This window comes from Serinus canaria, chromosome 18, assembly GCF_022539315.1.
Source record: "Serinus canaria isolate serCan28SL12 chromosome 18, serCan2020, whole genome shotgun sequence".
NCBI lineage: Eukaryota > Metazoa > Chordata > Aves > Passeriformes > Fringillidae > Serinus > Serinus canaria.
Genome location: NC_066331.1, coordinates 5,787,064 through 5,801,048, shown reverse-complemented (window position 1 = coordinate 5,801,048; position 13,985 = coordinate 5,787,064). Strand labels below are relative to the sequence as shown.

The window sequence follows — 13,985 nt, the reverse complement described above, 5'->3', positions numbered from 1 at the left end:
AGCCTCTTCAAATGCCTTTTGAAGTCCCCACCTTCAGGTCGGTGAGGCTGCATATCTTGTTCATCTTTCCCAGCATACTGAGAAGGCTTCTCTAAATCACACAAGACTTGTCATTTCTTTGCAACACTAACCTTGAGAGTATAGTACAGTTTCTACTTTTTTTTTTCTTCAGTCATGAAGTCCACATTATGCTTCTTCAAATTTCTGATATGATCTAACCTTCTGTTATGAAATTCTGTGTGATACCAGACAGAGAGGAGCGACAGAAATTAGGTTAGATGCTTCCAGTCCTGCCAGTGAAGTTTCACCTGGAGGACAGCTCTGTTTTAGAGCTGAGGCTGTACAATGGGTATAAAGCAGAAATTGTGGCGTTCTGAGGGGTAGCTCAGGTCCCTGTACACAGCAGCACTATAAGGACACAACAGATTATTTTTTAAGATGAGAGTGCTGAAAACACTGACACAGGTTGCCCAGAGAGGTGATTGATGCCCCATCCCTGGAAATATAAGGAGCTCTGAGCAGCCTGATCTAGTAGTAGGGGGTGTCCCTGTTCACTGCAGGGAGTTGGATTAGATGACTTTTAAAGGTCCCCTCCAACCCAAACTGTAATTGCTACAGATGTGCAGGCAGATGTGTAAGAGTGGCAGCTCCATTTCATGGACTGAGACAGGGAAATCAGGTTTCTTGCCTAAATCTTTATAGGAAAGGACAGTGGAAGGCCTTCTCTTTGTAGTCCTAGACAGGCTACAGGCATGAACTGTCTGTGGATGGCCCAAGCAAAACAGCTGAATTTTCTGGCCTGGCTCCTTGTATGTTTTCTCCTCCTCCTCTTTATTTCTGCAAAGCTGACCCTTCCCTCCGAGACCTCCATAATTTTACAGGTCAATCTTCCAGAAGTGCTTTTTCCGGCATCATTTTTGAGTAACTTGTCATTGTAAAAAATTTTCCTATGCTGTGTTCTTCATTTCTTCTATCTTGATAGGAGGCAAAACTGGGCAGGAACAGGACTAACAGCTTTTGTTAATTACTTGCCCCTACAGAGTCATTAGTCGAGCCCAAGGACTGAAGCTGGTGGTGGAGACTCTCATGTCATCCTTGAAACCCATTGGGAACATTGTGGTCATCTGCTGTGCCTTTTTCATAATCTTTGGGATCTTGGGAGTTCAGGTGAGTCTTCTGTAAGCCTCAGCACTTAACCTGAAAGCGTTACAAGCCTCAAATTGCCCCAGGTCAGGGTATCTGTACCCATGGCACAGCATAAGGCTTTCTGAACTCGAACTGATGTCAAGATGGATGGGGTGTCTGTGCTCACTGCAGGGAGTTGGACTAGGTGACCTATAAAGGTCCCTTTCAATCCAACCTATTCCATGATTCCATAATCTCTCCTCCACCTTTTCTCTAGTTACAAACTGATAGGGAAATAGAAACTCAAAGCTGAAATCATTGGCTTGTAAACTCCAGAGAGTTGAACTAGAGATTCATTCAGATTCTGACAGTTTGTGTAACTGGAAGCTTGCAGAAACAAAGATTTCTGAGTCTGTTTCCTGCCGGCTCTGTTGGCAATATTCTCAGTCCCAGGAGTGCAGGAACCCAGGGGGAAAGTGGCAGTTTCCAATGCAATTGGTTTCTCATTACCTGGGGAAGAAGAGATTGCTTCATATAAATATTCTGACATAACACTTACTTCTTTCTGAAGTTTATCTGATCTGTCACAGCTGTCTTTTGGAAAGAAACACTATTTGGCTTTGGTTTGGAAAGGTATCTTATATAATATTTTACTCTAACATACTGCTTAAATAATAAATACAGCATTGAAAATAAACAGGGAAGAAAATCATGCCATCCATAACCACCTCAGCAGCTAGATTAGTTTAGCATTAAAGCATAACAACATCCATCCATTAAATTGAACAGAGTCATAAAACTAAGCATATCCCATAAAACAATCTACCACTCATGAGAAAATTTATGCCAGAAAACAAAACTTGCAGTATGCTCTTTGAATTTCATCCCTGCTAATTGTGATGCTTCCCCTGGTGACTTGCAACTTTATGTTAAATTGTCATGACTATTGATGTGATTCAGTAGTAGATACAAGCAAGACTGATCCTGTATTCAGGATGCAAAATTCTCAGTTAATATTTATGTCTAATTAGATGTAAGATGAGGCCAGAGTTATTTTCTATAAAAAGATGATCTCTCAAACATACAGTTAGTTTTTCCATTTAAATGTAAGCTGAGGATCAAACTAGAGGTTTTTAATCTAATCAAATCCAGACATCAAAGTTTCTAACAGTGTGTCCTCCTAGCAAAACTGTTTTGGTTGTAGAGCTGCCATGTATAAATAGTCATTGATAAGATAGAAGAAATAGGTGGATAAAGCAAGTCCAGTAAGAAGTACTGGGTCTTTTCCTTTCAGAAGTGCCAAACTGTGAAGTACTGACTGGGATCAGTGTTTTTACAGACTGGGCTTTGTATTCCCAAACCCTGTCAGTAGCACTTTTACTGCTCCCACCTGAGTGGCATTACCGTCCAGCCCTGGAGAAGTTATATTTACAGACAATATACTAAAACCAGTTATTTACCTCCTTGCTTAATTAAAATTTTTCTCTGTGAGGAGTGTATCTCCCCAGTCTGCCTTACCACTGATAGTGTTTCTCCATGGAAAGATCAGGGAATACTTCTTACATCCAAAAATTCTATGATTGCGTTGAGAAGTGATTAATTTTGCTTGCCTAGAGACCATCTTCCTGCTGTTGATTTCTGGAGGAAACCCATAGTGTAGTGTGTGAATTTATCTTCTTCACTAATATTTCTGCTGTTATTTGTCTAGAACAATGGATCAAACCCCATCAGTGTCTCTTCTCGTATACCCAGGTGGTGTTTTAAGGAGCCTAGAGAGCAGGTTGCCATTTCCCCCGACTTCCCAACAATAATGTCAATAGCTTCTGTCAGCAAATATAAGTAGATTTGTTGGCTGTCTCCTGGGATTTGATACCATCCATCCTGCTAGCATCAATCATCCTGTCTGAAGCAGTAATCAACCCCTGCCACTTTCTATTCCATGTGTGGGAAGCACCAGGTCTAGAATTAAGCACGTGGAGGCTCCTGTTCCTCATGCAGGTATAAATCAGGAGCTGACTCTCCAGGAATTGCACCCCCTAGGCTTAAACCAAAGGAAATAAGCTCAGATCAGATATCCAGCACTGGCTAGGCTTGTCTCCTTAAGCTGTGCACAGGAAATAATTTCAGTGACCCTGCAGACTGCAGAGCTTTATGACAGCGGGGGCACAGCACCCAGAACCAGAGAGTAGAGCAGGACTGACAGCAGTCTTGATTCAACACGAATGTCATCCCCAGGGGCTCGTCTCCCCTTGGACATGTCCCCTTGTGACCTCTGTGAGCAGAGATTCGTCCATCACTGGGTCTCTTTGCTGCCACCTTTTCTCTGCTGACAGAGGGCCCCTGTTAGACTTCATTTGTTATTAACTGGGCTGAGAGTCACCAGAGTTGTTTCACATGTGATAAGAAGCCATTAGCTGGTCTGGGCTATTGGTTTGGGCTACGCTAACAAGTGTAGGAGGAAAGGCCTTTAGGGGAGTCTCAGATGACTGAACCAGACAGCTTAATGCATGAGGTGGGCGTCCTAAACGATGTGAAATCATGCATTTTCTCATTCGGTGTGTATTACAGAGGCTGCTCAGTCTTAATAACCTGTATGAATGAGGTCAGTTCCCTCAACAGCTCTGGTTGGTGTGCACTGTGTGAGAACCCTGGAGAAATGCCCATCACCTGCATAGAAATCCTGTGGACTGAACCCTGACACTTCCTCTTTTTGCGTGTTTTGCAGCTTTTCAAAGGCAAGTTTTTTGTGTGCCAGGGGGAAGACACCAGAAACATCACAAATAAATCAGATTGCACAGAAGCAAGCTACAAATGGGTCCGGCACAAGTATAATTTTGATAATCTCGGCCAGGTATTAATAGAACGGTAATCTTCTTCTTTGCTCCTTTACCTCCTTGACTTAAAACCTGTGGCTTATTATCCCATGGGATTTTCTTACAGGGCACTGCCAGCCACAGCAAATATTCAGTTCACATACACAGCATTCTGTCTCTGTAAATCCCAAAGGCAGTGTTTCCAAGCAGGCATACACTTCTTTTCAGAACAGAACGAGCACATGTGGCTTCATGAAGCACTTAATTGCTTCGCTGCTGCATAACAAACCAAATATATCTTGCAGAAGGGCTTGTCTAATAGAGCTGGACATTTTCAGCCATCTCTGCAACGCAGCCTTTTTTAGCAGTGTGGTAAGAACTAATTAGTTGGGAGCAGTAGAGACCCTGAGGGTGGAAATGAAGCTGTTTTTGTCTTCAGCACTGTGGTTTCCGAATTACTGTTCATTGCTGAACCAGGCATTGGCATTGATAGGTTTTGCTGCCAAGAGAAATCTTGGTCATCAAAGTGTCCCATTATCAGGCAGGAAAGCACAAGGAGGAGTAAGATGTTACAAGTAAAAGAGGTTTAGTACAACTGTGCCTAACTGTTTTTCCCTGCATTTCTAGGCCCTGATGTCTCTCTTTGTCCTGGCCTCCAAAGATGGGTGGGTGGATATCATGTACGATGGCTTGGATGCTGTGGGAGTCGACCAGCAGGTACAGGCTGCAACAGAGCTGCAACAAATGATTTGTCAATGGTCACGTATTTTATCTCTTGTTTTGCAAAGCACTGTGGGCTTCCACAGTCAAATGGGGTTATAGGATTAGGATCCAGGATGGTATTTAATCCAAGATGTGAGATGTGATGAGTTAGTAAAAAAGTCTGGATTTGTACTCAGCACTTTCCCTGCAGATTTTGCATCCTGACTGGTGTAACTCATGTTAGAAGTGCACCTATCAAAGGATGGTTTGACTTTTTAAGCAGTTTGGTCATTTCAGGAGAAAAGAAGTGCTTTGTGTAGATAGAGGTTTGCAATGAGGGACTTACAATAGCTGCAAAGGATGCTGCTGTCCTTTTTGCAGAAGAGAGGTGGTGCTTCTGTCCTCAACACACATTTTAGGAGCATTCAGTTAAAATGTCTCAGCAAACTCTAATTTTCAGGAAGAGCCGAGCAGGCTGCCTGAAAGGGCTGTGAGTTCTGTGGATGGCACAGCTGTATCAATTTGTCCCCATTCTTCTTTTTGAGATTCAGTTGAAATTTGCCTTCCTCCACTTTGCAGCCAGTCATGAACTACAATCCATGGATGCTCCTCTACTTCATTTCCTTCTTGCTGATTGTGGCCTTCTTCGTCCTCAACATGTTTGTGGGAGTGGTGGTGGAGAATTTCCACAAGTGTCGGCAGCACCAGGAGGAGGAAGAAGCCAAGAGGCGGGAGGAAAAAAGGCTTCGCCGGCTGGAGAAAAAGAGAAGGAGTAAGGAGAAACAGATGGCTGGTCGGTAGTCTTTCCACATCTTTCTGAGTCCTGCTTGACCTTCCACATAATACCCTCCTCCCTCCCCTCCCTGCCTCGCGTCTGGTGATAATTCTTCTCCCAAAAGCATGTCCACCTAAAATTTGCATGAAGGAAATAGTGTCATTTTAGGCTGAACAAGGAGCCAAGGAAGCCTTTTTAACGGCTGCATGATTTGCAATGACCTTTCCATTGGGGGTTATTAAAATTAAAAAATAACAATAATCAGGCTTGGAGCTTCTTGGATAGCAGAGCTCAGTGTTGCACAAATAGTGACAACTGCAAAGATCAGTAGTGCTGGATGGCATAATAAATCTCAGTCATGAGCACTGCTGCTGATAACTGGATTCACTATTTGGTTTATTACAGTCTTGTAATGGCACAGTGGTGTTACCAGTCCCATTTATCAAGCAGGTTTATTTATTGGCACAGTAGCACCACTGCTATTCAAGAATGTAATAAAATAATAGAGCCATCTTCTAGTAATGCTTTAAAACTACATAGAGAAACATATCAATGCATTTGCTTGAGAAATACAGATTAGAAGAAAAAAAAACCAACCAGGCAAGGAGAGTAACTAACTACACAAAATAGTGCTGGTGCAAATTGAATCCAACTCCCCACTAGAGGTGCAAGTGTGCAGCCCTGCCTAGAGGGTGCTCTACGGGTGAAACGAGGAAAGAACCCACTCTGCCAAAAGTCTCCAAACTGACATTTGTCTCTCAGTCTCTTTTCTTTTTAATGTAGTTGAATAATTCAGCCATAAGTTAGCCATAGGCCACAGGTTGGAGGTGCTCTTCTTCTTGCATGCTCTCTCTTCTGACTGAACTTTCTCCACTGCCCTTCCTGTCCACGGCCTTGCACATTCTCTCCCTGGTCAGTCCGCCTCCTGCTCTCTCCCTGTCCCCTTTCACTCCTCTATCTTAGCAGACTTCAAGACTGTTTAAGAGGCTATCTGATTAGGTGCTTGTTCCCAAAGCTGGTGATATTGTCTGGCTTTTTTTTTATATATAGCCTGAGAGGTGTTTAATTGTTGTTGCAGGCTAAATCACGGAACCATGTTACCACGGCGTTGCCTCAGCCTCTCTCAGTTCAGCATTTCCTCAGCCATTTCCTTTGGTCACATCTTTTAGTCCCATGAGCTTCACACGTTACAAAACACGTTACAAAACAGGATATGTCACACCAGCCCCTGGCTATCAAACAGCTTTACGCCAAGAGCCTGCTTCCCTCACTGGCCAGTGTAAAGTAGGAGGTTTCCCTCAAGAGCACTGGAAGACACATTAGGCTGTTCTCAGTTAAGTGGGATACAGATGGAAAGAGGTTTTTTTGTTTCAGGTTTTTTTGGGTTTTCTTTTTCCCCCTCAAGAAAATGCCTAGAAAGCTCTTTTGCTTAGCTCAAGTTCCCAAGCACAGTTTAAGGCGGATGAGTTAGAAAAGGGTTTTAAAGGTTTGATAGAACAATTGCTATTTAAAGTTGCAGTTTTGGAATGACAATATTTCTGAAAAATAAAAATAGATGTTTAGGTATTATTAATTATTTATAATGCTAGAGGAACTAGATGAAGAAAATATGTAAGTCTGGGCAATTTTCCACAGGGAAGGAATCACAAACCATCCTTGGAGATACAGTTATTCATTCAGTGCTATGAAAGACCTAATTAAAGAGGCAATAAACAGATACTTTACTGAGGGTCAAATATTGCTGAGTATTCAATTGCCATAAAAACCTTTCAAGAGTAAAGCATGAAGTCCTCCAAATTGCTTCAGAACAGTTTTCCCAATCCATGCTCAGCAAAACATTAGTTTTAATTGACTGTGTCCAGCTTTCCCATCAGAGGCAACAGATGTCATTGCTTAACTTTGTTCTGCACAGTGGGAACTTGCAGACGAAACCATGACTAGGGCTGGAATTGTGCCAGCAACTGCATGGGGATTCCTTTCATCTGGGCTTCCTGAGTGATCCCAGATGCCCAAACCAGCCTAGGGCTGTCAAATACAGACAGACATTGATATCTGACTGATGGCATGGTCATCTTTGGTTGTAGACTCTTCCAATGCAATTATCCAATCAGGGGTCTGAAAACAGGGGAAGCGTGTGAGATCTGAGGTGTGGGCAGGTGCAGGAGTTGTCACTGTGAGGTATTGCTGTCCCAAAAGGAAGTGTCCCAGATGGTCCTTCAGCAATGTCTTCATCATCGACTGAGGGGGCTCTTGGGGATGTTTTGGGCTTCCACAAGAGGGAGAAGCACAAGAGCTCTTCCTTTTGCACATATACCTGAGCCCACCCTGCACAAGGCACAAGGATCCCACAAGGAAACGCTCCTGGCAGAGGCAACAGAGAGGCACAGGAACCTCCACAGGGGCTGGGGAGTCTTGCTATGTGTCCTGCTGGGTGATTAATGCCGTTTCATTCTTTTAGATCTAATGCTGGATGATATATTAATGGAGAGCTCAGCCAGTGCAGTGCAAGGTACTGGGAAGCTGGCATGTCTCGTCCCTCTGAATGGCAGTGCTGTGTCACTAATGGTTGGCCGCTGAGGCATCCCACTAAACCATGTGTCTGGTGCAAAGCTTGTTTGCTTCCTTCATGGCACACACATCTCATCCTGAGCTGCAGGTCTGCAGACTTGCCTCAGCACTGACACTTGCAAACCCTTAATTTACTCCTTGATCATCTTACGTTATTCAGTATTTTTTTTCCCTCTGATTTTCATTTAGACACTGTCAGACTTTTCATGGCTTTTTTTTAATTCTTTTTATTTTTTGGTTCTTTTAGCTTTTTTTTTCTGAAGAGTATAATGACTGGACTGTGAAAATGGGTCCTCTACTGTTGACTTTAGCTTACCAACCACCAGCTTAGGAGTCTGAATAATTTTCAGGTGTGTGTCTTTGGAAAGCTTAGGGAGGATGTCTCATTATTTCTTCAGCCCTTGCTTATGGCTCCACAAACTGTACTCCAGGGAGTGTTTTTTTTCAGCAGGGTAAAATTCAGTATAGGGTGGAGCCTCAGTGCTTCAACAGGGAACTCAACCCCACACCAGTCCCCCACTGTGGACACGGGATTTAGTCATTGTGCAGCCCTGTGTGTAAATTCTGTGCATTGACTAAGAGTTGCTCAATCCATGAAGCATCTTGTAAATTAAAAGAAATAAAGATATTCCTCAAAGCCTTTTCAGGTGCTGATGGAGATGGACCAGCTGGACTCAACACTAATCAGGTCTGAGCTGTCCCTTTTGACCCACACACTTGCTCACACCTCCCTTTCCCAGCCACCTTCTCAGGATGATGCTCAGGGCTGCAAATCCATCACTTGTTCTTTTTATTTTTAGGAGAAGCTTTGATCTGGAAAGCATTTTGTTTAATTCATAACTTAAGAATATTAGCCTGAATATTTAAAGAGGCACCAACATAGAGACAAATATAGCTGTAATTTTTGAGAAAAATAATACTCTACAAAAATTCTGCCATTAAAACTCTCACCTGTGCACAGGCTGCCACTGCTAGCAGCCTGTGAGAGATGGGTGCAGGGCTCCATCCATCTCTCTTAGATTGCAGGGAGCTTTGATTAAATAAAAATTGGCTTTCACTGCAGAGATAACTCAAGAGACAGAGGTTCTACCTTGTATTTCTAAGGTCTTGTCGGAACTTATCACAACATGCTTTAATAAATCCTGCATCTCCTTCCCATTGCCATTCCTGATATTTATATTTCTTTGCTGTCTTTCTTGCTGCTCTTGCTGGGCCTCTTGGCCTCTCCTGTGAAATGGGTGCAGCGTGAGGGAGGGGCTCTCACTGGGTTTGGTGATCTGGTTATTTTTTCTTCTTTTTGCTTGATTGTGACTCCTCTCCTGGTCCTACAGAGTTGCATCAAGGCTGTTGTATTTTATGTTATTTTTAAGACATGGAACTCTTTCCAAACCCCTCCATTATCCCTTGCAGGCTCAGAAAGTCTCTTAGCGTTTGCCCTTCAGATGTGTACAATTGTCAGGTCTGTGCTGTGTGTTTCTTTTTCCTGTCTTTTCTTTGGATCCAGTGGTAGTGAATGTCGAAAGCTGCTCTGCAGGCACCAACATGAGGAACTACAAGGGTTTTATTTCTGAACCTGACTTTTGGGAATTTAGGGAATGAGTCCCCAGGTGCAGTAGATGAACTTCCTGTGGTTCAGTTAGGAATCTGGAGTTGTGACCCAAAGCTTGCCCACATCTCAGCTCTTTCAGAGGGCATCTTTCCTCTTTCTGTGAAGACAAGATGATACTGTGTGTGTATGTGTGTGCATGTGTGCTGCTGCCTGGGTGCTTAGTGAAATATTTTATAATTTTATTTTTTCTTTTTTTTTTTTCCTCCAAGTCTACATTCTATCACAACTGGAATCTTCCCAGTGGAAATAATTTATCATTTTCCATTTCACTTTTTTTTTTTTTTAAATCCATTCAGTACAATAAAAGCCAAGTAAAACTCTGTGTTTAAATCAAACAAGTTCCTTCAGTGCAAACTACTTTTTAACCTAATGGTATTCTTAATACATTTTGTAAATCCAGCTGCATCATGGGCTCAATTGCTCACTGGCTTTCCGCTGCCCTCCAGGTACTCAAACCTGCAAAGCAGTTAATTCCCTTATTATAGGAGAAGGAAGAAGCTGAAGGAGACAGTAATGGAATTGTCCCACTCTTGTGAATTCCAATTTCCCGTGCCCACGCACCTCCAGCTTGAAGTCACCTCAGGGAAAGAGGCAATTTCTCTCTTGACAGGGCTATATTAGGAGGCAGATGCTCCTCTGAGGTATTTTGGAGCTGCGTGCTCAGCTTGATTCCCCCCCAAAAATGCAGTTAATGGGAAGAAAGTTGCCCCAGCCCCACTCCCTGCTGTGCTGGCAGAGACTGTTTGAGCCCTGGGAGATTCTGGGAGTGGCACTGCCCAGCAAAAACAGGGGTGCCCCAGTGCTGCTCTTCTGGGCACTGGTGATGTTTCACAGGTGACATACCTCTGCCATCAGACAAATGCAGTACAGGGTTTGGTGCCCCTAACCCAGTCCAGGATCACTGAACCCCAAGGGCACCTGGCCTGGGAAAAGTTAGACAGGGATTAGGAATGGGAAATATTTATCCTGCAACAGCAATGGTCATTTCCTTTCCAACCAAACAGGAGGGAACAGTGGTGAGTTCCCAGACCATGTCAAGGGGATCAATTATAATCCTACAACTTGATGCCAAGAGTTGAGTACTTGGGATACAACCTAAGCTGAGAACCCATAGAAGTAATGAGCTAAAGCCAAGTGCACCCCACTCCAGGCACTGCTTCCCATGCCAGCACAGTCGGTACCTTTGGCCCACCATCACCCCCAGGAGGAAGGGTCGGGTGGCACTTGCTCAGACCACCTCCCAGCTGGCTGCAACATCCCCTTCCTACCTGGGTTAGGAGGAGATCTCTCAGGATCCACAGTCTGAGCCAAGTTTATCCTGTGTAATGATCTCCAGATTTGACCCACTTCTCCCTCTGCCTTGGCCCCCAGCCCTGGTGAAGCAGCTTGGTTTACACCTTGTTTACCAGCCTGATGTCTCGTAGTGGGCTTTTGCTGTATTTCCTCATCTTTTCTCATTCTGCCAGTTCGTCTTTGTTGGTTTGCCCTCTGCCTTTCTTTAACACCATATGTGCCTGGAAGCCACATTAACCTTTCCAGTAATAACCAAGACTAACCCAGAGCTCTCGTTGTTCTTGACACAGTGTATTGTAACGGTACAGTACTGTGGTGTTGTGTTAGTTGTGAAGTTCACCACCCGGAGTTTAACAGATGTCTGTATTTCCCAAGATGTTGGTATTGTTAAGCTCTTTATTGCAATATTTACAAATGGCACTGTGTAATAGGAGGCACGGGCTTTGCACAGGAGGAATTACACGAGATCTATCCCCAAATTGTCTGCAGAACTCTGCAGAGTCAAGTTAAAGACACGGTATTTTCACAATGGTAAAAACTGGTTTATCTGTTCAGAAAGTTCCCTGCCCACCTAGACACAGTGGGGATTTATCCCTAGCCCTCAGGCAGCATGTTAGCCTGTGTGTGGGAGCATCTGTATGGCACCAAGATGCATGGCTGGCATGGGGACACTGGGGTAGTGAGTGGTGACATGATTTGTAAGCATGGGTTGCCAAATCCCCTCTTAACAACGTTAATGGAGAAGAATGGAACATTTATCACTGGGAATTTTCAAAGGCTGCAAGGGCATCTGTGAGACCAGCATCCAGAGAGGGTTGCTGGTCTCACTGTGGAGACCTGGGTGCTGGGCAAGTGAACAGGAGATATGGGGGGAGAGGGGAAAAGCCTTTGCAGATATCTGAACAATTAGCAACCCTGCTTATAAGGTCATGCACTTGCTAATCCAGGTGCAGGAGCCCTGCACAGGAAACATTTACAACCTCTCTCTAAATCCTCTCTCTGTTCTAACAGCATTGGTGTTATTCTGTAGGATTTGGAATTAACTGTCAGTCAAAGCTGAGAAAAAAAATTAAATTCCAGTGTCATTATTCATAAGCAAATCCATTGCAGGAAAAGGTAGAAACGTTGACATTTTTCCTTTTGAATGTGAATTATACATAAATGTAGAAGAAGTAAGTGATCCAATTACGATGGTGTTTCTTTCCGAGATGATAAGTTGGTTCATAAAAATAGGTCCTATTCCTAACCTAATTGTATTCAAACATTTTAGTTAATTTGCTGCTCATAATTTAGCATAATGTGATCTAGATATCTTGACTTTATGGAGATTTATGCAGATTCTGAGATATCTGACAAAGTCTTATGAGCGAGTCAGTAGCTACTAGTCTGGTTTTTTCATAAGCACTCAATAGATTCAGCATGAAAATTAATTTCATAGACCTTTTCATCAATACTGTGCTTTAGCACTCAGGTGCTGATCACCTAAACCCCACTGCAGATCAGAAAGTGAATATTAATACTGCCTTTCATTTGATGACACTGAAACAGAATTTTGGGCCTTCCAAACTCCTACAGAATAAAACTGCTGAGTGTTTCTTCCCTTTGGTCCCTGGGCTGGTAGGGAAAGGTCTGTCTCTACGGAAAGAAACAAAACTGATTTTTCAGGATCCTGCTATGAAGCAGGGAACACATGAAACCAATAAATCTATGGATTTGATTGCAGTATCATTGGCTATTGACAAATGAGCTCTAATTCCAGGCAAAATACAATCTTCTAAAATTAGTTTTCCCCTGGGGCAACCCAAACCTGTGCTTCCTGGCATCATTTTGCCCAACATTTTTTCTTGGACTACCAAGCTGTACATTTGCTCTGGAGCACTAAATATCAACGGTGATATTCTTACAGCTCCATAATTTTCATAACCAATTGATAATCTGATTATGAGGGTAATATTATATGCTGACATTTTCAAGACAGCCCTTTCCACAACAATCTGCATTATAATGCCTTCTTGAAAATTGTACTGAATTATATACTCAGCCTTGGCATTTCCTCATTAGATATTAGGTGAATAAATGAGTTTATCCCTCAGAACATTTGGGGTCTAAAGTCCATGTGTCGTCCCCAGCCAAACATGGGACACTGTTGGACAGTGAAATCTGCATTTTGATAATCTTGTCTAAATGGAGGATTGCTACTTTCTGATCACTAAGGCTCATTGATCAGTTTTCCTTGATATTTCTATGGACCATTTTTCTGACAGCCAAGGTGTTGAATTCTGTTGTCTCTACAGTTTATTGCAAAGAACATAATATATTTGCACTCTTTCAAAGACCACCACATACTCAATGGCCTGTGCTTTTAGGCAATTTTTCGTAAAATCTGTCCCCAGCATCTGACCATTAATTGGGTTTTCTAATGCTTTTGGGACTTTTAAGATCAACAGAAACAAAAATTGTTATTTTAATTTAAATTTAACTTAAATTTCCCTACAGAGAAAAATTATTTTTAGCACCACACTAGTCCCAGCTCACCTCATCCCTGATCCCTGATACAAGGCTGAGTATAGAGCATGTCCCACTGAAAATATTTAATGGATATAAGATGACGGGAGCCCTGCTGTGTATTAAAAATGGTAACATGCCAGCAAGGAAAGAAGGAAATAAAAAAGACAGTATGTTGCTGTGATTGGTCTAGAATTTATCATCTCTGGAGTTGGAGAGTGAGGGTGCATTGACTTGAGAAAGATGCAGAGAAATCCCTTGATTTGCCTCTCACTCTCCTCCCCGCTGCAGAAGCTCAGTGTAAGCCCTACTACTCGGATTACTCCCGTTTCCGCCTCCTGATTCACCAGATGTGCACCAGCCACTACCTGGATCTGTTCATCACTGGTGTCATCGGCCTCAATGTCATCACCATGGCCATGGAGCACTACCAGCAGCCAAAGGTACTGGAACAGCCCGGGGGGACAGACGGGGGGACATGCAGAGCTCTGCTGGGATGGGATGTTGGGCAGGGTTAAGGCCAGGTCTGCTGCCAGATGGCCACCAGTGGACACTGGAGTGTAGCCATCCTACAACTGGCCCCCAGCTCAATCCA

The 13,985-nt window shown here is 43.3% G+C and overlaps 1 protein-coding gene across 6 annotated transcripts in view; it reads left to right on the top strand.

Moving 5' to 3' along the window:
- The window catches only part of CACNA1G (calcium voltage-gated channel subunit alpha1 G), a 141,258-nt gene that overhangs the window by 105,016 nt on the left and 22,257 nt on the right, over window positions 1-13,985 (top strand). For 2 of the 6 annotated variants that reach the window (XM_050981293.1, XM_050981289.1), the window contains exons 22-27: window positions 1,041-1,167; window positions 3,851-3,976; window positions 4,566-4,655; window positions 5,220-5,412; window positions 7,874-7,924; window positions 13,682-13,833. In XM_050981293.1, coding sequence (XP_050837250.1) covers window positions 1,041-1,167; window positions 3,851-3,976; window positions 4,566-4,655; window positions 5,220-5,412; window positions 7,874-7,924; window positions 13,682-13,833 — 739 coding nt within the window. Of the gene's footprint in view, window positions 1-1,040; window positions 1,168-3,850; window positions 3,977-4,565; window positions 4,656-5,219; window positions 5,434-7,873; window positions 7,925-13,681; window positions 13,834-13,985 lie in introns of all 6 variants that reach the window. The other 4 variants (XM_050981290.1, XM_050981288.1, XM_050981292.1 and 1 more) reach the window with 3 other exon arrangements.